Source organism: Hirsutella rhossiliensis (assembly GCF_020360975.1).
Source record: "Hirsutella rhossiliensis strain HR02 chromosome Unknown scaffold00004, whole genome shotgun sequence".
NCBI lineage: Eukaryota > Fungi > Ascomycota > Sordariomycetes > Hypocreales > Ophiocordycipitaceae > Hirsutella > Hirsutella rhossiliensis.
In genome coordinates this window covers 963,050-986,050 of record NW_025408670.1, presented here as the reverse complement: position 1 = coordinate 986,050, position 23,001 = coordinate 963,050, and the positions used below count along the sequence as shown (strand labels likewise).

At 60.6% G+C, this 23,001-nt stretch overlaps 8 protein-coding genes across 8 annotated transcripts; 5 read left to right on the top strand and 3 right to left on the bottom strand.

The window, feature by feature from the left end:
* Nucleotides 1–81: 81 nt before the first annotated feature.
* On the top strand, nt 82–1,469 carry HRG_04289 (PHD-finger domain-containing protein; the record flags this gene model as incomplete). The annotated part of the gene is made up of 2 exons (XM_044862760.1): nt 82–898; nt 952–1,469. The coding sequence occupies 2 exons, from the start codon at nt 82–84 to the stop codon at nt 1,467–1,469; spliced, it is 1,335 nt and encodes a 444-aa protein (XP_044721374.1).
* A 609-nt stretch (nt 1,470–2,078) lies between these two features.
* HRG_04288 (ribosome biogenesis protein Sqt1) lies at nt 2,079–3,629 on the top strand (the record flags this gene model as incomplete). Its single annotated transcript, XM_044862759.1, has 1 exon — nt 2,079–3,629. The coding sequence occupies one exon, from the start codon at nt 2,079–2,081 to the stop codon at nt 3,627–3,629; it is 1,551 nt and encodes a 516-aa protein (XP_044721373.1).
* An 822-nt stretch (nt 3,630–4,451) lies between these two features.
* Nucleotides 4,452–7,820, bottom strand: HRG_04287 (glycine cleavage system p-protein; the record flags this gene model as incomplete). Its single annotated transcript, XM_044862758.1, has 5 exons — nt 4,452–4,513; nt 4,579–5,097; nt 5,195–6,122; nt 6,171–6,239; nt 6,312–7,820. 5 exons carry the CDS (start codon nt 7,818–7,820, stop codon nt 4,452–4,454), a joined length of 3,087 nt encoding a protein of 1,028 aa, XP_044721372.1.
* Nucleotides 7,821–8,355: 535 nt separating this feature from the next.
* Nucleotides 8,356–8,590, top strand: HRG_04286 (mitochondrial import receptor subunit or translocase; the record flags this gene model as incomplete). The annotated part of the gene is made up of 2 exons (XM_044862757.1): nt 8,356–8,368; nt 8,448–8,590. The coding sequence occupies 2 exons, from the start codon at nt 8,356–8,358 to the stop codon at nt 8,588–8,590; spliced, it is 156 nt and encodes a 51-aa protein (XP_044721371.1).
* A 567-nt stretch (nt 8,591–9,157) lies between these two features.
* Nucleotides 9,158–10,285, bottom strand: HRG_04285 (nucleoporin complex subunit domain-containing protein; the record flags this gene model as incomplete). Its single annotated transcript, XM_044862756.1, has 3 exons — nt 9,158–9,271; nt 9,336–9,979; nt 10,033–10,285. 3 exons carry the CDS (start codon nt 10,283–10,285, stop codon nt 9,158–9,160), a joined length of 1,011 nt encoding a protein of 336 aa, XP_044721370.1.
* A 427-nt stretch (nt 10,286–10,712) lies between these two features.
* Nucleotides 10,713–11,508, top strand: HRG_04284 (CHCH domain-containing protein; the record flags this gene model as incomplete). Its single annotated transcript, XM_044862755.1, has 4 exons — nt 10,713–10,732; nt 10,827–11,054; nt 11,172–11,304; nt 11,365–11,508. 4 exons carry the CDS (start codon nt 10,713–10,715, stop codon nt 11,506–11,508), a joined length of 525 nt encoding a protein of 174 aa, XP_044721369.1.
* Nucleotides 11,509–18,260: 6,752 nt separating this feature from the next.
* Nucleotides 18,261–19,301, top strand: HRG_04283 (cysteine-rich secretory protein family domain-containing protein; the record flags this gene model as incomplete). Its single annotated transcript, XM_044862754.1, has 3 exons — nt 18,261–18,850; nt 18,907–19,187; nt 19,255–19,301. The coding sequence occupies 3 exons, from the start codon at nt 18,261–18,263 to the stop codon at nt 19,299–19,301; spliced, it is 918 nt and encodes a 305-aa protein (XP_044721368.1).
* A 1,430-nt stretch (nt 19,302–20,731) lies between these two features.
* HRG_04282 (uncharacterized protein) lies at nt 20,732–22,765 on the bottom strand (the record flags this gene model as incomplete). Its single annotated transcript, XM_044862753.1, has 3 exons — nt 20,732–20,992; nt 21,061–22,063; nt 22,143–22,765. 3 exons carry the CDS (start codon nt 22,763–22,765, stop codon nt 20,732–20,734), a joined length of 1,887 nt encoding a protein of 628 aa, XP_044721367.1.
* Nucleotides 22,766–23,001: the final 236 nt, after the last annotated feature.

Below are 23,001 nucleotides of genomic sequence, written 5' to 3'. Positions count from 1 at the left end.
ATGTCCGGGGCAGACTGAGTGGCCAGAGTGCAAAACTTGACGGGGCAATAGCCGAATCGCCAAGCTCAGCTTCAATAGGCCATGGATCAAGCCCCGGCGCCCATTTTCTACGACCAGCCTCGCTTTGCACTCATTGACGAGGCCGCAGAGACGCGAAACGGCCCCGAATCACCTCGTCCTACTGTACAAGACGTCGCGCCTCCGCCGTTCAAGCCGTCATCGTCCCCCGCCCCCCTCCCTTCCACCGAAGCGCCAGATCCAGCACCGACGACGGCCGCCGCACATCCTCCAAAGAAAAAAGGTACGGCATCCGCGGTAAAGAAAGGGCCCAAGCGCACTAGGAATGGCGAATCGAACAGGAAACCCAAAAAGTCCAAATCGGGGCCGGGTGGGCGAGGGGGCGACGAGGCATCGGGCGACGACGAGTCGGACAATGGGCCCTACTGCCTCTGCCGCGGCCCCGACGACCACCGCTGGATGATCTGCTGCGAGAACTGCGAGGACTGGTTCCACGGCGAGTGCATCAACATCAACAAGGAGATTGGCGAGGCTCTGATTGAAAAATTTGTTTGCCCCTTGTGCACAAAGGGCAACCTCGTCACCATATACAAGAAGGCTTGCGCCCTGGGAGCATGCCGCAAGCCCGCCCGCCTCACGCACAATCAGCCGAGCGTCTTTTGCTCCAGCGAACACGCACAAACCTGGTGGGAGCGCATGGTGGCGAGACTGCCCAAGGCCCAGCCCAAAGCCGGGCTGAACCAACAGCATCTTTCTCAGGATGAGCTCATGGCCATCCTCAACAGCGACCTGGGGAGCGTTGGCGAGGATGGCACGTGGAAGGTCGCAAGGATACCCTTCTCCGGCGCCCTGCCCAAGGGAACCGGCGACGACGGAAAAGGTGAGTGAATGACGCCACGGCTGGCGGATGACGCGTGCGCTGACTTGGGGCAGATGATGCGCTCATTCGCATCTTGAGCGACGAGGAGAAGACGTTTCTCGACAATGCTTCGAAAGCCCGCTTCCAGTTGGCAGAGGAAACGGTCCTCTGCGACAAGATGCTCAGGCTTGTGGAGCTCGCGCAGGAGCACCGGCGAGCAGCCATCACGGGCGGTCGGTTCGGCGAGGATATTTGCGGATACGACTCGAGGCTGGACACGATATCCGCGCGAGACGCCTTTGCCGCGTACGCCGCGTCAGCCGAGGGCCAGGCCACCTTCAAGGAGTCGAAGCTCGGCGGTGATGCGCTCAGCCCAGACGAGGCCTTCAAGGGCATGTGTGAGCGCAAAAGGTGCAAAGTGCACAGCGGGTGGCATAAGATGCTACCCCTGGGGATCAAGTATCAGATACGCGAGATGGCGAACCAGGCCGCCGAGTGGGGGGAAGAGGAAAGCATCGTGCGGGAGGCGGCGAGCGAGCGGTGGAAGCGAAAGCAGGCGGAGAAGAATTGGGTGGAAGTTGTCGACGGGTGATGGCCATTCACGGCTTGTTCGAAGTGAAGGGATTTGGGCTTTCTGGCCGGCGTTAACGGGACGAAGGCGGCTTGGGGTGGCTTCCGGAACCCGAGACTTGTCCAGGCACACAGCTCTGCCGGGTTCTGGAAGACGAGCTGGCGTGCAAGGGGATGGATGGCTTCAAGATACCCCCGTCTTTTCGACACAGTCCAGCCCACGGCATAGCTTGAAGACACTCTGCAATTATCAGAGGTGTTTCGTTCCAGCCACGAGGGAAAAAGGAAGCTTTCTTTGCAGAGACGTAGGATATCTTGTCCGTCGTCCGGCGCATGCAGGACAATCTCTGTGGCAAAAGCGGCGCTGGTGGACCTCGAGAGAAGGCCTGATTATAAACTATCACCGCTAATAAAGAAGACCCTGCTTATCAAGCAGCGCCCGCCCGCCGTGACGTATGGAGGGGTTCGAAGCAGGAAAAAAAAAGCTGCAGCGGGGGGTTTTCAATCACGGCAATAGCTAAAGCCATACAAGAACATAGCATCTCTCTCTCCTCGCGGCTCGTCAACCACGCAAAGCCCGCAAAGGCCTGCAACGACCGAAAGCAACAAGAGACACAACAGCGAATCGGCCATGTCGTCGGCCAAGGACAGGGTCCCGCGGCCCGGGGAACACGAGGAGGAGGACATGGACGAGATGCTGGCCGCCGACGACGCGGCCGAGGAGGTTGCCGAGGCAAACGACGACGGCGACGTGGCCATGGACTCGGACAACGAGGAAGAGGTGGTGCTGCAAAACGACTCGATTGCCTACTTTGACCTGCCGCCCGACTCGCTCTTCGCCATCGCCCAGCACCCGCTCCACCTGGCCCTCGTCGCCGTCGGCGGCTCAGCCGGCCCCGAAGACAACGCCCCCGGCGCTGGCTGGCTGCTCGACACGGCCGCCGCCCCGTCCCGCCCCGTGCTGCCCGCGAGCTACGCCAGCGATCCGGCGGCGGCGGCAGCGCCCCGCGCCACCATGACCCAGCTCGCGAGCCTCTTCGCCCTCGACGGCCACTCCGACTCCATCAACGCCCTGTGCTGGACCCTGCCGCGCGGCGACGTGCTCGTCAGCGGCGGCCTCGACGGCAGGGTGCGCGCCTGGAAGGTCGACGTACGGGCTGACGGCGCCGGTGGCGATGGCGCCCAGGGCGTCGCCGTCGCGCTGCTGGGCGAGGCGCGCGAGGTCGAGGAGGTCAATTGGCTGGCCGCCTGCCCGTCGCCCGCCCATCCCGACGCCATCGCCCTCGGCGCCTCGGACGGCTCCGTCTGGGTCTACGCCGTCGACCCCTCGGACCCCGCCGCCCCTCTGCAGATTGTCCAGTCCTATTTCCTGCACACGGGTTCCTGCACCGCCGGCGCCTGGACCCCCGACGGCCAGCTACTGGCCACGGTCGCCGACGACAGCAGCCTGTACGTCTGGGACGTGTGGGGCCTTGCCGCGGGCCAGGGCCTCGTCGGCGATAACGGCATGACGGCCGTGTCGTTGACGGCCAGCGACCAGCGCTTCGAGGTCGAGGGCGGCCTGTACTCGGTCGCCATCGACCCCAAGGGCGCCTTTGTCGCCGCGGGCGGCGCGGGCGGCGCCATCAAGATCGTCTCCCTCCCGCGCCTCGCCTCGCCCGGCAGCACCACGTCGCAATCCCGCCCGCAAGCAGCGCGCGGCGCCAAGGGCTCGGCCGCCGACCCCTCGACCGGGGGGCAGATCCTCGCCTCGCTGCACACGCAAGGCGAGAGCGTCGAGACCCTCGCCGTCGCCGTCACGTCCACGTCGCCGCCCACCACCCTCGTGGCCGCCGGCTCCGTCGACGGCTCCATTGCCGTCTACGACGCCAACCGCCGCTTCGCCGTGCGCCGCCACATTGTCGGGGCTCACGAAGACCACTCCGTCGTCTGCCTCGACTTCGTCCCGGGCTCGTGGCTCCTGACCAGCTGCGGCATGGACGGCGTCGTGCGCCGCTGGGATCTGCGCGCCGGCGGTGCGACGGGCTCGAGTGCCGCTGCTGACGCAGGGCTGCTGAAGGAGTGGAGGGGCCACCGTGGCGACGGCGAGGGGGGCGGCGTCCTGGGCTTTGTCCAGGGTCAGACTGGAGAGAGGGTGGTGACGGCGGGTGATGATGGGTTGGCCTTGGTGTTTGAGGCCTGAAGACTGGCTGGGGAGGGTGATGGAGTGGTTTCTTCCCCGCAGTGGATTGAATTGGCGTCACGGTTTGTCCTATTTGACGATGACGACGATGACAATGGCATGTGGCAGAATATCAACTCCCTTTCTTGGTTGCAACGATGAGGCGGCGCACATAAAAGGAATGACGAGTCTATCCCGGAGCAGTGGGCTTCAACAGACTTGCAAAAGAAGCAAGGAAACAGAATCTGCAAATTCCTACATCAAGACTGGGACGTCATAGCCTCGTGTCTCGTAACCATCCCACTTGTGTTCCCCACATCCAAGTGAGCTTCTGAAGTCTAACTCTTTGTTTCTTTTCGCTTCACCTCTTCCCGCGCCACTGACTCCACGCCGCCCAGAGCCGCTCGTATGCCAAAAGACGCCGTACATGTTGAATGCGTGCCCGAGCGTACACGTGTATGTATATATCCTCTTTGCCTGCTTGCCCGCGACCGCTCCACATAATGATAACTGTGCCTTCAGAAAAGAAGGAAAAGGTAAAATGCCACCGCCTCCGCCTTTCCAAAGAGACAAAAACAAAGGCAAGACTCCAATTGCGTGATACATGGCCAGATCGAAATTGCTGCAAACACAAAACAGCACGAGGGACGGGTTGAGTCGCCCCCGTCCGTCCTCGAGGTCTATGGCCCTGGACAGAGGTTAAACTCTGCGGGTTTCCATCTCTGGTTCACACACGTACGTGTGTGGCGAGACAATAAAGTACAATGAGATCAGAGACTGCTGAACAGAAGCGCTGTTTGCCCTCCACTTGGAGGGCTTGGAGGGCGTCTCGCTCAGCAGCGCTTATAAGCCAGTCGTATCTTCTACAGGAGGGCATGTGCAAAAAAGGTTGGTGTCGCCGTACGCTGCAATAGTCAACGTTAGCCATGGGCTCCTTCGAGGGAGGTTCAGAGACGAGGCGGCCACGTACTGTCATCAACACGCGTGACCGTGGGCCAAAACTTCTTCTCCCGCAGGTACGGCAGTGGGTACGCGGCCTGCTCTCGCGTGTAGGGGCGGTCCCATTTGCCCTCGCCGTCACCCATGATCAAGTCGGCCTGAGTGTGAGGCGCGTTCTTGAGGACGTTGCCCTCGCGAGGCTGCTTGCCCTCCTCGACGTCGCGGATCTCCTGGCGAATGCTGATCAGGGCGTCAACGTATCGGTCGAGCTCCGCCTTGCTCTCGCTCTCGGTGGGCTCAATCATCAACGTGTTGGGCACGGGCCAGCTCATCGTCGGGGCGTGAAAGCCGTAATCTTGCAGACGCTTGGCAATGTCGCCGGCCTCAATGCCGCTCGAGGCCTTGAACGGCCGAGCATCAAGGATGAATTCATGCGCGCACCGACCCTGGTCATTGGTGTACAGGATAGGGTAGTGGTCCTTGAGGCGGGCAAGAACGTAGTTGGCGTTCAGAAGAGCCACCTGGGTGGCCTTGCGAAGGCCCTCGTCGGCTGTGGATGATACGCAGTCAGCTACTCGAGCCCCAAGCCCTCACCCCGGGTACTGCATGGGGCGGAGAGGATGGCAAGACGCGAAAAGAGGACTTACCCATGGTCGCGATGTACGCCCAGCTGATGGGCAGAATGCTGGCGCTGCCAATGTGGGCGCTAGCGACGGGCATCTGGCCGAGCTTGTGGGGGAGGTATTCGGCGAGGAACTCCTTGACGCAGACGGGGCCAACGCCGGGGCCGCCACCGCCGTGAGGGATGCAGAAGGTTTTGTGCAGATTGAGGTGGCAGACATCCGCCCCGAGGGCCCCGGGAGACGTGAGGCCGATCTGGGCGTTCATGTTGGCTCCGTCCATGTAGACCAAACCGCCGTATTCGTGGACCATGGCGCAGACCTTGCGGATGTTGGGCTCGAAGACGCCAAACGTGCTGGGATAGGTAACCATGATGGCACCGAGCTGCTCGCGGTGTTCCTTGCATTTGGCTTCGAGATCTTCCAAGTCGAGGTTGCCCGTCTGCGAGTCGCATTTGATGGGCACGACGCGCATGCCGGCCATGCTGGCAGACGCCGGGTTGGTGCCGTGGGCGGAGACGGGGATCAAGCAAATGTCGCGCTTGACTCCCTGACGATCCCCGTGATCCTCGAAATACTGGCGAATGATGCGGAGCCCGGCGAACTCACCCTGGGCACCCGAGTTGGGCTGCAGCGAGGTTGAGTGCATGCCTGTCAAGGCCGAGAGCTGAGCACCGAGAGCGCTGACGAGGGTCAAGTATCCCTTGGACATTTCGCGAGGGCCGAGCGGGTGAGTATGGGACGCCCTGAGGCCGATGAGCTCCATCTGGGCCGTTCCGTTCAACTTCATGGTGCAAGAGCCCAAGGGTATCATGGAGTGGACTAGTGACAGATCCTTGGACTGGAGATGGTGCATATACCGTAGCAACTCGGTCTCGCTATGGTGCGAGTTGAAGACGGGGTGCGTCAGGTAGCTAGACTGTCGTCGGACAGCATCAGGCATCTCCCCGAGCACCTGTTTCGGTGACTGGGCCGTGTGCTCAATCCAGATTTTGCGGCTAACTTCGTTCGAGTCGTCCGAGAGGTTTTTGGTGGCGACTTCCTTAAAAGCCCAGACGATGCGCAGATACTGCTTTAGATGGAGGACCGAGGGTACGGCGAGAACAACGTTGGGACAATTTGCCCAGGTCCTTCCACTGCTGACCCCGATCGCCTCCAGCTGTTTGCGCAGAATAGTAACCGGCTTGTCCTCGGGGAAGCGGATGCTTATGGTATCGGAGAGGACACGCCCTTCAGGGTCGAGGGTGCGCGTCGTGACCCTTAGACCGTAGTGCTGGGCAGCGGCCTGCAACATGCGGGCGTATCTGATGCCGGTGAAGGCCATCTGCTTGAGCTGGGCCGGTCCATGGTAGATAGCGTACATGGCCGCCATGTTGGCCAGGAGAGCCTGCGCCGTGCACACGTTACTGGTCGCCTTCTCTCGCCGGATGTGCTGCTCTCGCGTCTGCAGGGCCAGACGGAGAGCGCGCCCACCGGTCCTATCCTTGGACACGCCGACGAGCCGGCCCGGCAAGCGCCGCTTGATGGACTCCTTGACCGACATGAAAGCGGCGTGCGGGCCACCGTAGCCCAGGGGAACACCAAATCGTTGAGAGTTGCCAAAGGCAATGTCGGCACCCCACTCGCCCGGGGGAGTCAGGACAGTCAAGGCGAGGAGGTCCGTGGCGACGCTAAACAAGGCGCCCTGCTCGTGGACGACTTTGGCAAGCTCCCGGAAGTCGTCGACGCCACCCTCGGTGTCCGGGTACTGCGCGAGAACACCGACCAAGTCATCGCCGAGGTCCTGAATCTTCTGATGGACGCCCGGTTCGGACAGGTCCATGAGCTGCACGGTGATGTCGAAGCCCGTGGCACGGCCGAGCATGACGTGGTAGGAACTCTCGTGGATACGGTCGGAGACGATATAGGTCTTTCCTGGACGCTTGGCCCGCGCGCTGGGGAGGTTGGCGAGTGACATGGTCATGGCCTCGGCAGCCGCCGTCCCCTCGTCGAGCAGGCTGGCGTTGGCAACTGGGAGGCCTGTGAGATCCGACACCATGGTCTGGAAGTTGAGCAGCGACTCAAGACGTCCCTGGCTGATTTCGGCCTGATAAGGCGTGTAGCTGGTGTACCAGCCGGGGTTCTCGAGCATGTTGCGCTTGATGACAGGCGGCGTGTCGACCGGGTAGTAGCCGCCGCCGTTCATCCACAACATTTGTCGGCTTGCCTTGTGGTATTTTTGGTATTCCCTGAAGATGTTGTACTCGTTAAACTTGCGGGGCTGGATCGGGACCTGAGGCGGCAGCATGACGTCCTCGGGGATGACCTGGCCGACAAAGGAGTCGAGGGTTTCGGCACCGGGGCCCAAGGCCTTGAGCATCTCGGCGATATCTTCTTGTCGTGGACCGATGTGGCGGTCGACAAAGTCCAACCACGGCGCCTCGTCCTTGTCACGGGCGTGCTCCATTTCGTTGAAGAGTTTAGGGTCGGCGTCCAAGCCGACGCCCGGGTGCAGACGAACACGATAGGGGGCTTTGACGTGTGTAGGCGGGGTCGTCTTGGTATAGCAGCGCGCGCCGCGGGGGACGAGAGGGCCGTGAGACATGAGGCCGGCTACCAGCACGGAGGCGCGGCGCGGCGCGGCGGCCCCGGCGAGGACCAGTCTGGACGACATTGCCGCGGCTCGAGCGCTGGTATTCGCAAGCGGCAGAGGGGCTGGAGTGAGTCAATGGGCGGCGGTATCAGGCCCGGGCTGCTCCAGCAGGCTGTTGAGCGTCGGTAGTTACCTGCAGCGATTGCAGATCTCTCCGGCCCCGGAGTGAGGCGACGTGCGTTCTGGAGAGGGGAGTCGGCGCCAAGTGAAAGATCCGCCTGCCAAAAAGGAGACCGAGAGAAGAAGAGGACAAGGAGAGAGGGAAGATGCTGATATCGCGGCTAGAAGAGGGCTTTTTTTTTTCGCACCACCGATAACGCTCTCTGCACCTCGGCTAGCGCTAAGTATGAGGTACATTGCCCGCGTTGAGTGGCCCGATCGTCGTCATGCAGCCGCGTATAGAGTACGCCACAGGTACATCGGCTGCACTCGGCCCGGTGCTGCCCGGCTCGACCCAAGTCCGCGCGCCCGAAATCGCCCTGTTTTTACGTAAAGCATCCAACTTGCGGTTACCAAACACGACGCAATTTTCGCATCAAAAACCACGAATCTCACCATGTTTGCAGGCTGTACGTCCCTTTACGCCATGCCATGACTTTTGCTGTAGAAGATGAAGGCTAACCTTATTCTTCTCTCGTTACCTCGCAGTCGCTCCCCCGCAACAGTCTCCCGAGGAGATTCGGGCCATGGAAGCTGAGGCGGCTTTCACCGTCCAGCAGGTGGCCGCGACCGCCTTCATGCTATATCTATGTAGGTCCTCGGTTGCGTCCTTCGTCTGCGACCCATACTGATTGCTGTCTGCTCTGTAGCGCCGTTTGCCATTGACATGGCCAGCAGGATCTTCTAGACCTGTCGTTGCACGATCGTAAACTTGAGACTGGCCCGGCCTTTGCCTGCCCCAGCATGACACGATGAAACGGGACGTCCCCATAGCGATGAACGGGGGTGAGAGTCAAGCTCTTGACAGCGGACTGGGAGCTTTTTTCCTACTAGAGTTGCATATAGAGAGAAGCTGTACCATATCGTTGACGGCTCCCGCGTCGGACGTTTAGTGACGCTTCCTGGCTCGGAGGGCTTCCCAACTCCACCTGCGACTATGAAAGCACGAAATAGACTCAAGTGTCAAAGATTTCGGTGATGCGACAGGCGGCGGCCTGGGAACATCGCCCAGGGCCCATGTGCGTTCTAGAATCCCGCAAGATGTTGCTTGCTACCATGAATAGACGGGTCCAGACATGGCAACATAGTTATAGCCACCGTTTCCCCTCTAGCTGGCCTCGTCAAATCGCATATACTCCAGTCCTCGCGAAGCTGTCAGACGCTCCCCTCTCGCGCTCATCGCTGCCCGCGACACTGCGTCATCTAGATTTGGGGTTTGCATTGTGGCTTTTCTCCCATTCCTCGAAATCGGCACCCAGTGCCTCCAGTTCCTTCTTCAGATGCTGAAGTTGCTTCTCGTAGTCTTCCATGACCTGCTCGCGTCGTTAGCGAATGTGCTAGCTGGTGGGTAGTATCCAATAAGGGGGATTGGCTTACCCTCTTGGCCTTGACTTCAGTCTCGGCGTCCAGTCCCTCACTCTCTGCACTGGCGGGCTGGTCCATCGCCTTGTTCAGCCGGTCAGAGTATCCCCGGAGCACAATCAGTCTGCTCCACAGCTCCTCCTCTCTGGCCCCCAGCGCTGGGTCCTGGACCTCCCGCTCCAGGCTCTGCAGTCTGTTCTTGAGATCGTCCTCGTCCCCGCTCAATGCATAGCCCCTGTTTCGCAGGACCTGCACACGCGCTGCCAGGGCCAGGCACCGCTCGCTGATTGCCGTCTGCCGTCTCCGCGCCGCCAAAGCGCGCACTTCAGTCTCGAGCTCGTGGCGTTGCAGAATTGCGTCCAGGCTGCCGTTGACCTGATGCAGCCGCGTGTTGAACTCGGAGACGGCTCGTTTCTGCGTTTTGAGGCGATCGGCGACGCCGGCGTAGCCCGAGCAGAGAACAGGCATGAAGCCTGGCGCGGGCTTTTTCTGGAGTGCCTCTTCCCACTCGCGGGGGTCTTCGTAGGGCTGGGGCTTGTAGAAGGGGATATGGGCTTCGTCGACTTTGTTGTAGAAGTAGTGCTTGAAGACGCAGCTGGGGTTGGCCGGGTCCCACTTCTCCATTACGAGTTTGATCTGGTCGAGAATCGGCTTCTGGTCTGCGTCGTCAAGTTAGCTGCCGGGGCCCCGATCAAAGGTGCGTGGGACTTGCGTGGCGTCTCCTTGCCGGGTTGCCAGAGGGAGCTGGACAGCTGGGCAGCCGACTGCGCGAGAATGGGCATCTGCGGGACCTGCTGAGGAGGCTGCATCGCAGAGGCGGCGAGCGCGCCGCCCTGCTGGCCGCCGCCCAGGGTTTGGCCAAAGGCATTGTTGGTCTGCTGGGTCGGTTGCGGCTGCTGGGCGGGCTGCGATTGGGAGAAGAATCCGCCAGAGCCGAGGCCCTTGGACTGACCAAAGAGCGACATCTTGCCCCAGTGACGACGCCCGTTGCGGCTCCGAGGTCGCGCTTAGCGAAGAGTTTGTTCGCGACGGGAGCTTCAGGTATGCTTCGACGGCGATGCGCACGAGAAGAATTCGACTTTGATGCTTCTTCAGATAGACATTTCGGGAGGTTCGCAGTCGCTCGTAGATCAGAGACAGAGGTCGGGTTCGTGGCGATGCAGGTTTTTTTCCCCTTTGTTTGTTGCTCGCAGCGCTGCTGGCAGCGGAGGGTCGCAGGGTCGAATCTCGAGGGCCGCCTTGTCGAGGTACCAGCCTCGCCCCACCAAGCACCTCGCCAGCCAATCCGAGCTCGCCAATTCCAACCTCAAGCCCAAATTCCGGCGCTTGAGAACGAGCAATTGCCCTTTACGCAGCTCACACCAAACACCGGGCAGCGGCAACGCGAGCATCATGGCAGCCCGACGTGCTCAGTAAGATTCCTCCTCTTGGGCGATGCGATCGCCGCGGTTTCTCAATCCAGCACCTCGGCGGCGAATCCATGGGCGTGGGCTGACGGCAGAGCAGGTTCCACCAGCAGCTCCTCATCGACACCACGCCGCTCCCCGACGATGTCCCCGCCGTCAAGGAGATTGGCGCCAGCTCGGCGCCGCTGCTGTCGGCCTCATTCTTCATCGGGGCGCGGTGTCGTGACTACAACGACGACTACATGCAGTGCAAGACGGAGAAGCCCGGCCGAGGAGAGTTTGAGTGCATGAAAGAGGGCCGACGGGTCACGCGCTGTGCCCAGAGTGTGTATGTCTCCCCTGCGCTGCTCCCTTTCCCTCGTCACGTGGATACGATTCAAGCGGGACAACTGGGCGAATCTACGATGCGTGTAGCTCGGTGCTGACAAGGGCGCGGCCGGAACAGCATCCAGGACATCAACACGCACTGCCTCGCCGAGTTCCGCAAGCACTGGGAATGTCTCGACGACCGCAACCATCAGCTCTGGCAGTGTCGCCCGGCTGAATGGAAGCTCAACAAATGCGTCTTTGACAACATAGTAAGCAAGCTGCTGTGCCTCTCCGACGCACCTCCCCACCCGAGCTGACTCCCCCTACAGAAGCTGGAGAAGAAGATTCCGGATCAGCCGCCCAACGTCGTCCCCGTCGAGCTACGGCCGAAACAGATCTTTGCCGACGTGCGCATCGGGCCGGGCGACGGGAAGCCGTTTGCCCCGGGTCAGCAGAACGAGGCGAAGCAGTGAGAAGCTGCAAGGATCCATGTTGGCGACACGGGTTGTACATTCTTTTCCAAGTTTCTTTGAGCTCAGAATGGAACAATTGGGCGTCAATATGCAGCTGTGCCACGTTTTCGCGGGACATGCAGGCCCGTGGCGCACCTGATCTGTGACTAGGCGAAGGGCAACGATGTACGACCAAGGTTGAGCGCTTTCTTGGGTTGGGATTTCATGTTGGGCCGTGGCGGTCGACAATGACAGCTGAGACAAATGTCTAGGCCCAGCTCTCCAGTTGCTACGCACGCGCTGCTAGCACCGCAATCGCAGAAGTGCCAACAGTCTGGCGTTTCCCGCAGTGCGCCCGTGTGTCGTCACGCGAGATAAGGCCACCTCTACGTACGTCTCGGACGCAGCGGTCCCCGACGGCCATGGATTCCGTCACACGCTCAAGCTGCCACTGTAAGCGAACTGCGCCTTGTCCGCAGAAAGGTCGGAAGACGGGTGGGCGGGTGCCGTTTTGTGGCTGCACCGGCCGCCGCCGCCTGAAAGGTTGGAGGTTGTCCGTTGGCCTGGCCCGTCCCCGCGCGCCCAAGACTTGTTCAGAGACAGCTCGGGCGACATTGAGTTTCAGATGGGTTGAGGGGAAGACGGGAGGGCCTGTTGCACGCGTCCTGCGGCGCCAACTTGACGCGTCTGCACGCACATCAAGTCGCCGCGGCATCCCCTGAGACTTTGGTTCATGTCGTCAGGCCGCAATGAGTGAGATGGGAGAGGATTGGGAGGCGCAATCGCCCCATTCATACCACGTTCGCCGCACAGCCATGATCGATCGACGGACGCGGAGGAGGCTCGGCTTGTATGGGCAGTGATGCGTCGACTGCCGTTGCCGCCTTGCACTGCATGGTGCAACAAGACGGCAGAGGGAGAAGGGAAGGCAAATCGCTGGTGAAGCCGACGGTCCGTCCTCATCTGGCCGAGGCCTGACACGACAGTCTGGGGGGCCGGTTCCACGACACCTTTTGTCGACTCGACCAGAGCACGAAACGAGCCACCTGGAACTCTCTCCCGTGCTACCAGCCCTTGACTACATACCTACTCGTACTTTGCTACCTGGTTTGCCCCTCTCCAATGAAAGCGTTGGTGTTCGGGTTTGCAGCGGCACCCGGCACGCGTCCGTACTTGGATGCACGACTAGGTTGTCCGATGGAGTATTCACGCCACGGCCTGCGCATGTGACACGACGCGAATTAGCTGCTGGGTGAGCTTTTCTCTCCCCTCTATTCGTCCCGTGCTGGCTTCGGCCACTTGGACTTGTCTGTGTCCGTGCCCGCTCGTAGAACTGGACGCCGTTTGCGTTTCTGTGCAAAACATGGGGAGACGGCGTGCGAGCCGTTGCAACGGCGGCCCGCGAGAGGGAGAAAGAATGGATGGCACCGGTGGGAGTCGGGGCTTGTTGTAAAAGGCGGACGCCACTGTGCCGGGCTGCAACGCAATGTCTTGGACGACAGAGACGCGCTCTTGCTCCACAGTAGCAGAGTGAGCACGAATGCCTACATGCCTCACTCGGTCTCTTGAGGGCTCGTCGTCTCAACGGCCAGTCTGTTGTGAGCGACGGCGCGCCCGGCAGCTCGCGTCGGGCGGCATGTGTGCCGGGTGCTCTCTCATCAGCGTTGGACTCGGGCGGTCCGTGTGTGTTTTTAGTTCAATACTGGAGAGCCAACGGCCAGATTACAGGGACTGCAGTACGGATAGTAATGTAGTAGTTATCTCGAGGTCATGAGGGGGTTGGTTGTGTCGACAGCGCCATACATACAGTACGTGTTGGCTACCATGGCTTTTTTACTTTGCTAGTCGGCCAAGGTCCAAAGCCCAAGGATATGAGCCGAGCCTTCCAGATGGTTTCCTCGCCTCTCGGACGATATGTTAGCTCTGGACATGCCGGACACTTACCGTGCACCAAGGGTGGTCAAGCCACCCGGGGGGGAGATGGTCCATGGCGGGGGATGAAACCGATGCTCGCTCACAGCTTGGCAGAGCCTCGTGATTCGTTTGGTCGAAGGCTCGGACGAGGTTTGTCTTCGTCGGTGGTACGGGCGGATCCAAGACTATTGTCGCACACCTGCAGTATCTACCAAGTATGTATCTCGCCTGGACCAAGGCTGCTCTGTGCCTCTCGTCTGCATTGCATTCGTACATTGAAGAACCGGGGGGGGCCTGATTGCGGGCGTACCATTTGGAGGGAACAAGGGAGGGACGGGAGCATCGATGAGCTGGCGTCAACACGTCTTGGAAGCCGAGAGCAAAAAGGAACAAAGAAGTCTAGAACCGTTTCAGCAAAAAGGATGAGCAACATGAGACGAGACGAGAAGAAAGGCATTGAAAGACGTGGGATGGGGGGGCGTGTGTTCCAAGATAGACACAGAAGGGGGGCGTGCGCGCGACAGACGGAGGGCTGGCCGCTCCCTCGGGTCGCCGTGCGGGAAAGGAAGCGCGTTGCTGGGCGTTTCGAGGCCGTCAACTGCCATCCAATCGCGCCCAGGAAGAATCGGACAGGCCCACGCGCCCTCCCCTCGACGCTGGGAAGCGAGCAAAGATGGAGAGAGGGGCGTTTTGTTGGAGACGGCACCTTCATGGACATGCGCGAAACGGGCGCGAACCCTTGATCCCGTCTTTGGCTGACGCGATGCTTGCAGAGTCGCGATGCGTGCTCGTCGAAGCTTTACAGCTCTTCATTTCCGAGGCTCTGTGCATGGACCAACGGTGCGAGAGGGGGGAGAGTCCAAGCTCCACGACTCCCCGGGCCAGAAAAGGCACGTTTCGAGATTGCCGGTTCGCCAGCCTTGATGGCAGAGATGACAGCTCGGCTGCATTTACGAAGTGCAGTGTGTATGTACTGTACGTACTCCGTACAGTAATTTACATCGTGTCTATGGTAGGGAAGGGGTTTCGAGCAGAGTACTATCCGTACTTCGTATTGTAAGACTTTTTTGCATTTTCAAGAGAAAACGGCTGGACTTTTCGCACATCCGGCTCGTGCCGTGTACAGTAGCCGGTCGATGAGAGAAGGATCGGCCGTACAGTCGTACTTGTACTCGACGAGCTGTCGAATGGTCTTTCCGGGGTTGCATGCAAGAGATGTCGAGTAGAGCATTGGGGGTGCTCGGTGAAGATGCACTGTCCCATACACGCATACCCCACGGAGGTAAGTCGCATGCGGGAAAGAAAAGCTCCGGGGTCAGGAGACGCGACAATCGATTGTCGTCGATGCATTCCCAACTCGCCTGGTCCTCCGCATGTCGCGGATCGGCACGAGCACTGGAGCCACACGACGGCATCCAATCCAAGCCAAGACGTTCCTCTCCCTTGCCGCCTTTGGCCGTGCATCGAGTCTCGGGCGGCAGAGCATGCAAGTGCCGTCTCTCGTCAGACAGCATCTGTACAGATGCAGAGAGCATCTTCTCATGCCGTGGCACTCGACGACGAGGCCGCCGACGACGACGACGACGAAAACTCCGAGGAGGACAGTCGCCGCTTGGCCTCGGCAGGGGTCTGGGGGTTGGCAACGCCAGAAGACAAGAGAAGAGGCTGTTGGTTGGTTCGCAGCAAGTAATCAAAACGGCGCAGTCCTTTCATCAGCCACATCCATTGCGCAAGCAAGAAAAAAATGCACGTCTCACCCATCACGGCAAGATGCCAGGGCAGAATACCTAGGTGGCCGGCTGAGGCTGCTCGAGCAATCCGGACCTTGGGCCGCGCGTGGGGAATGAAATAACGGACGTAAACAAGCAAAAAGTCGAGCAGTCCGACGACGGTATTCCGGAAGACAGCCGAGCCTCGTTGGAGGTGAGCACAGCCGTGTCAGATATTGCAGTCGGAAACGCCACCATTGACGAGGAAAAAGGACTGTTTCTTCGGGTCAGCCCAGGTTCTCTCTCTTCTCTTCGCACAGTAATGCACTGTACTGCATCCTTCCAGGCTAGGCAGGTGGTCTTTTCCAACCAGGGAAAGATGAGGCAGGGGCACCCTGGCCGGACCTGTTCCAACATTCCCACATTCCCACCCCGCCCCGCACTCGATTGAGATGAACGGCGGGTTTCAGGGTCGAGCGGCCCCGTAGGCCGTCTATCTTATTTGACGGGGCGGCCCAATCGCCGTTGGCGGCTGGAAGGCGTCCGTTTTGGGCTCACTGAGGATCTACAGTAATACAACACACACCCGCCACGGATGTTTGTGCCGTCAAGGAGAATCGGCTTCTTTTTCTCTCTGCCCTTTTGCCCTTTCCGCCCAGATGGTAACTTGAATATTCCGTTTCCACAGCCCAGGGTGCCATGGGCCGGACCGTTGCACAGGTGCAGGCTTGCAAACCAGCCCAAAGACAACCCCGTGTCTGTTGGCTTGACGAGTGCGAGACTGCGGCTGGTCTGTTGGCTGGCTGTTTGCCATGCTGCCCCGGCTTCGTGTCGACTAGCCACCCACGTCGGTTGGCAGATGACAGACATCGGGTCTGCAGTCTTGTTGTGGCTGCAACGCACGAGGGTTTGATGCTGTTTGCCCCCTTTTCTGTCCATCGGGCGCTTGTGGCCGATGCAGCGCGTCTAGCGGCCGAGGACAAGGGCGTGTTGCAGCCAAAGTAGCGATCGGCATTGGGCACAGATGATGACTCTTGCGCCTTGCACAAGAAGGAAGGAAAAGAAAAAGCGTGGGCGATTAGTACGAACAGAGTGCAACCAGCTTGGATTGTTTTTTTGGGCGCAGCCGATGACGTCGTTGGGACACGTTGCCCACTTTGACTCTTCAGAGCGAGCCCAGCGACGCTCTGCACGGAGTCAAGGTTGCTGAAATTCCCCCCCTCCCAAGGGAAATCAATGTCTGGAAGGCATTTGCCTTACTTGCCTAGCCCCGTCTCTGGTCTGAGATCTCTTGAATAGTCCGGTCCACCAAAGCCGACATATAGGGCAGCAGCTAGTTGTCCAAGAGGGACATGTCGTGGCCCGGCAACACAATGCGCAAACGGCCATCTCAAACAAATCCCGGCTCAAAAGGGGGCGAGCGCTTTTCGGGGCAGGAGATTGCAGTGACGAGATAAATAACGCCTTTTATTACGGCCCCTCGAGGTTGCTGCAGCTGCGCTGTCATCGATGCAGCCAGCCTCTGTTTGAGGCTCGTGGGGCCGCCTTTTCGTCCCGTCTGCCAACGTACTGTACAGTACAGCACCCTGGCAAAAGGGCCGGTCCAACTGGCAGAGCATGCACCGCGGCATGGACAGGAAGCTTTGCACACGCGACGTGGCATTTTACTGTGTGCACGCCCCCGGTCGGCTCTCTCTCTGCGTCAAGATGGCAGCCGTGCACTTGAATATCCCACTGACCTTCAGCACGTCTCTGGCAGCCATGGTCTGTGTGACGAGGCTTTGAAAAAAATGGTGAGTGACGAGCGGCACGGCGAGCCTGCAAGCGCCAGGGGTAACATCAGCCCGCCTGGCACGCCCCTGGCGCTAATGCACGCTGCAACGGCAAGGTACCGTGCCGCACAGCACAGTACAGTGACAAGCGCTTCCGTGCGCACATGCCGTGCAGAGGCGCCTGGACCTGCACTGGCTCTTGCACTGGCTCTTCACCTCTCCAGCACACCCAAGGACGGGTGAAACGGGGAGAGAAAGGGAGGGAGGGGGCGTGGGCCGTCGAGCTTGGCAGGCGCGAACCGACGCTGCATCGGAACTAAAATCAAAGGAAAGAAGGGGAAAAAAGAAGCTCCTGCTTGGGTGGGTCCGCGGTACGTACTCCGTACCCGGCTCCGTACCTGGTTCGGGTGCGGTCCACCGTCCAAGGATCTCCCCCAGGGATCTCCCCCCCCCCCCTGCTCTGCTTCTCCTTGGCTCGCCTCCTCTACGCCTTGTCCTCACTTCTTCCACGCCTCCATTGTGTTGCCCCCACCAATTCACTCGCGCGGCGCATGTTCGCAGTCCATTCCTTTTTATAACCCATCTTCTTCGTCCTTCCCTTCTCCTCCCTTTCCTTCCTCTCGTCAGCTTCATTTCACCTTCAGCTCTTCCTTCCTTTTCAACGGGTCACCAAGCCCTCTTTGCCCAGGCCGGCCTTTGCGACCACGTTGTCCATTCTCTCTCTCTCACCTTTGACGCTCTTTGCACCTGTTCACCCTTCGTCCCTCGCTTTGTCGGCTTGTTCTCGTGTTAGGCCCTCGCATCCCTTCACGATCCTGCCGGCTCAGACCCTCTCTCTGCCATCAACTCGGCCTCATCGACAGACAGACATCTCCATCTCAATCGCGTCAGCTGGTCCTGAGGCACTCTCTCGAGCCGCATCGTCACCGTCTATTCTCTCTACTTTGTGAAGCACCTGTCTTCGAGGTACGTTTTGCACTTGTCTTGCCCTGTCACGTTTGCTCCGTCACGGCACAATCAACGCCATGTTTCTTCCCGCCTGCTTGACGGACCATTCCAGCTCGTGTCGGAGATATTTTAGGCTTCTTGTCCGTTGCTTGGCCGTCTCCACGATGCCTATTATTTCCCCGACGCTCAGGCAACCCCGTCTCAAACCCATCCATTCCAGCCCCAACCGCCTGCTCGGGTCCCTCACAGCCCACCTCCCCCATTCCACGCCGGAATGCTTCGTGTAGCAACCACAGACACATCAAGCATCCGACGTCCTGTTCAAGAGCCAACATGTGGCTCAGCATGCGCAGCAAGTCGAAGCTAACTTGGCTCCAGACGAGCATTTATAGACCCGACTCCGCAAGGAAATCCAGACAGACTACCAACCATGAAGTCGTCCATGTTCCTTGTGGCCACCAGCGCCCTGCTGGCTTCGGCCAGTCCCATCCGCGACGCCGAGAAGCGTGCCCCCGTCAAGACGGTCACCGAGTGGGTCTACGCCACTGAGATCAGCACCGCCGTTGTCACCCTCGCCCCCGGCCAGGAGCCGCCCGCCGAAGACGCCAAGTTCAACGAGGTCAAGAAGCCTCTCCGGTTCAACGACGTCGAGGACTCGCCCGAGGCGGCCCCCACCAACATCTTCGACCTGCCGCCCCCGGATGTTGTTGTCGACCCTCCTCGTCAACCTCGTCCCGCCCATGTCCCCTCCGAGTACGAGCCCAACAACAGGCCGAGGCCCACCGCGGCCCCGCGCCCTGCCCGTCCCGATCGCAAGGAGCCTGAGCCCACGTACGCTCCCCGCAAGCCCAAGGAGTCTGAGCCCTCCGCCGGCGGCAACCTCGACGAATACGCCAAGTCCATGCTCGACAAGCACAACGAGGCCCGCCGTGAGCACAGAGTTCCCGCCTTCAAGTGGAACGACGAACTGGCCCAGGCGGCCAAGAGCTCGGCCGAGAACTGTATCGACAACCATGACAAGTAAGTCTCAAGCAGGTGTCCCGGGTGCGCTCCAACAGCAGCTAACCGACTCGCAGCCATGGCAAGGGCTTTGGTCAGAACCTGGCCTGGCTGTGGACCTCTGATCAGGGCGACAGCGCCACAAAGGTCGCTCTTGGCGGTGTCAAGAGCTGGTACGATGAGAAGAAGAACTTTGGCAACCTCTACGGAGTGCCGGACCCCACCTCGGGCAACTTCAATGCCATCGGCCACTACACCCAGATGGTCTGGAAGGCGACTGACGAGGTTGGCTGCGCGACTCACCGTTGCTCCAACTCCAAGGTCGACTGGGTCACTGTCTGCAACTACAAGAAGCCAGGTGAGGCGAACTCATTCTATACATGCAATTGCGCAATTCCTTCGGCCGCTAACATGACTGACTCTAGGCAACGTCCCGGGCCAGTTTGGCGAAATGGTTCCTCAGCCCTCGTGATTCCCATCGTGGATGACGCGATGTGATGACTGCAGACCATCTGCGGGCATGGAGCGGCCATGTTCGTTATGCTAGATAGCGAGGATTTGCACAGGGACTCTGACTTTTTATCTTCACTTCTCTTCTGTACGTTATGCCAGATGGTACTTAACGACTTTGCCAACGACTTTTTTCTTCTCTTGCGTCATGCGCCTTTGTCCACCAGAACTTTATCTGGCTCGCCCGGGGGTCGCGGTCCGCGCTATGTATATAAATGAAAGAGATATCAATCAACAGGACGTGTGATTGATATGAGAGGCCGACCCGACCAAGGAGGGCAAAGATGCGTACGAGACTGGAATGTGAAAATTGTCCTTTATTGCATTTATTGTACGGACATGCCTGCCAGTGGGCTAGATCCCACGACGACTTGATGTGGCCAGAGTGCACAGTAGACGAAGAATTTGGAACAAGACAGGGGTGCCATTGTGCCCATGAGGCAGCCAGATTGTAGTTCCGACTGCCCAAAGTGGTTTCATTGTCAGCGCCTCTGCGGGAAAAGTGTCAGCCGAGCAACAGCTTCACACGAGGGATACGGCTGATGCACTGCATATGCTGGCTGCCTGTTGACGGATAACTAGCACAGCACGTAAAAGAGCTGGCGGCTGAGACTGCGACGGACGAGGGAGCCAGGGCAGGGCGTGAAGGAGACTTCAACACGTCTGAGGGGGTAGAGAGAGGGTGGTTCAGGGGAAAACACGCCCTTCGGACAATGGCCTCATTCATGCCCGCCAGGGCTTGGTGGCTATTTGCGTATTTTTGTTCACGGGTGTTGGGTTCTCGACCAGAAGTCGGACGCGGCTGGCTTCTGGTCTACTTGAATCAAGCCCGGCCAGGAGTCGACGAGGGACCATGACGACAAAAGTCACAGCAAGAATCAAGCTCCTCCCCCGGAGATCAAGGACGACGGTCTCTGTAGGAAACCCGTAGCCAGGCAGGGCCGGCTCAGCCCTTTGGTGGAGCGAGGCACTGTCGCAGCTGGCGAGGGGAGCATGTGATGGGAATGGGCCAGGGGTCTGCGTCTGAGGTTTGTCGTCACAAGTCGAGAGAGCCCTTGGATCGCAAGAGAGAGAGAATGCTATGTTTCTTGCTTGGTCCAGTGCATCCATGACTCTTGGTCGCTGGATTCTCGAGCGACTTGATTGGCAGAGGGCTACGAGCTGTCGCATGTATAGGGGAGGCAGTCAAGTTCGATCGCAAATCAATTCCAAAACCAATATGTATGCGGCATTATTCCCTCGAGGCAACCATCAGGCAGCATTGTACAATAGCACACAAACATTTGCAGCTGTCCCATCCCTAACCGCCTGAAGCAGCATCCATCCATCGTCTCCCGCCGACTTTGTACTCATCCCGGCCCCAGCCCGACCCTCAACCCTCGTATAACCTGCTTACAGGACAGCCAGGATACCCAGGGCGAGAAGCGCCATGACGGGCTTGATGTGCTCGCCGCCAGCAACGACCACCTCGGGCAGGTTGCCGGTGCCAGTGGTGCCGTTGTTGCCGGGGTAGTCGCCGCCGGGGCCCTTGTTCGGGGGCTGGCCATCCTTGGAACACGACTTCGGGGTGTTGAGGGAGCCGTCAGGGCCGAAGGGGCTGTAGCCCAGGCAGCTCGAGTACTCCGACGCGCAAGTCGGGCGGTGCGCGTCGGGCTTGCTGCGGCACGCGTTGTATTTCTCAGTGCAGACCTTTGCGCAATGCTCGCCATTCTCGCCTTCACCCGGGGCTCCAGGGCCCTTGGGGCCGCCGTGGCAAGGAGAATCGGGGCCGCCAGTGCAAGGAGCGCCGGGACCGCCAGGGTAGCCGGGACCGCCGGGACCGCCAGGGTAGCCGGGACCGCCGGGGCCACCCGGGTGACCTGGATAGCCAGGGCCGCCTGGGCCTCCATGGCACGGAGAATCAGGGCCGCCAGTGCAAGGAGCGCCGGGGCCGCCCGGGTGCTCAGGGTGCTCGGGGTGCTCAGGGTGCTCGGGGTGCTCGGGGTGCTCAGGGTGCTCAGGGTGCTCAGGGTGCTCGGGGTGGCCAGGGTGCTCAGGGTGGCCCGGGTGATCAGGATGTTCGGGGTGCTCAGGGTGCTCAGGGTGCTCAGGTCCGCCGTGGCAAGGAGAATCAGGGCCGCCCGTGCAATGATCGCCAGGGCCGCCCGGGTGGCCGGGGTAGCCAGGACCGCCAGGGTGGCCCGGGTGGTCACGGCCGCCGTGGCAAGGAGAGTCGGGGCCGCCCGTGCAATGATCGCCAGGGTGGCCCGGGTAGCCAGGGTAGCCAGGGTGGCCCGGGTGGCCCGGGTGGCCCGGGTGGTCAGGTCCTCCGTGGCAAGGAGAATCGGGGCCGCCAGTGCAATGATCGCCAGGGCCGCCCGGGTGGCCGGGGTAGCCCGGACCACCAGGGTGGCCCGGATGGCCCGGGTAGTCAGGGCCGCCGTGGCAAGGAGAATCGGGGCCGCCCGTGCAATGATCGCGGCCGCCCGGGTGGCCCGGGTAGCCGGGATAGCCGGGACCGCCAGGGTGACCAGGGTGGCCCGGGTGGTCTGGGTGGCCAGGGTGGCCAGGGTGGCCAGGGTGGCCAGGGTGCTCAGGGTGCTCAGGGTGGCCCGGGTAGCCAGGACCGCCAGGACCGCCATGGCACGGAGAGCCAGGCCCACCAGTGCAGTGGACACCCGGAGCATCATCGCCGGGGAAGCGGATAAAGCCGCCAGGGTACCCGGGAGCGCCGCCGCCGGGGAACTTGTCACCCGGGCCGTGGTGGCCCGGGCGGCCGACGGTGCAGGAAGTCGGGACGGAGAAGGAACCGTCGGGGCCGAACGGGTTGTGGCCCAGGCAACCCTTGTAGTCCGAGTCGCAGCTGGGGCGGTGGGCATCGGGCTTGCCGCGGCAGGCATTGAACTTGGCGTAGCAGACCTTGGCACACTCGTGGCCGTCATTGCCGTGGACTTCGACGACGCGAACCACACCGCCAGGGCCCTCGGCATGTCCGTCGTCATCGGCACAGGTCTTGGGGAGGATGTGGGCGCCATCCGGTCCGAATGGGCTGTAGCCGATGCATTTGGTGTACTTGGTGGCACACGTCGGCTTGTGGGCATCTGGCTTGCTGCCGCAGGCAGTCCACTCCTCGGTGCAGGCCTTGGCGCACGCACACTGCTCGACTACAACCTCCTCTTTCTTGCTCTCATGGCCGTGCTTGGGCGGGTGAGTCGGCTCCTTGTCGCCCTTGCGGCAGGCGGTCGGGGCCTCGTAGGGCTGCTTCTCGTACGGGTTGTAGCCCAGGCACCCAGCGTACTCGGAGGCGCAGGTCGGGCGGTGGGCGTCCGGCTTGCCGAGGCAGTCGTCATGGGCGGAGTTGCAGCCCTTGACACAGTCGTCGATGACGACGACGGGGCCGGCAAGGGCAAGGCTGACGAGAGCGGCGGCGGTGTAAGCGTACTTCATTTTGACGGAGTTTGCTGGTTAAGGAGGGACAGGCAAATGTTTCCGTTATTGGTCCTTTGCGGGCGTGCGAAAACGAATGTGGATAACAGTTGGATTGATGAGCGAAAGACTGCTGCCGAAAGAGTGAGGCAGATAAAGCAATGGGCGAAGCTGTGATATTGACACGAGGGATGAAGAGGAAAGAAAGCCAAGCTCACGGGGAGGAAGCTCAGAGTTATATAGCCAGTCGAGTCGAG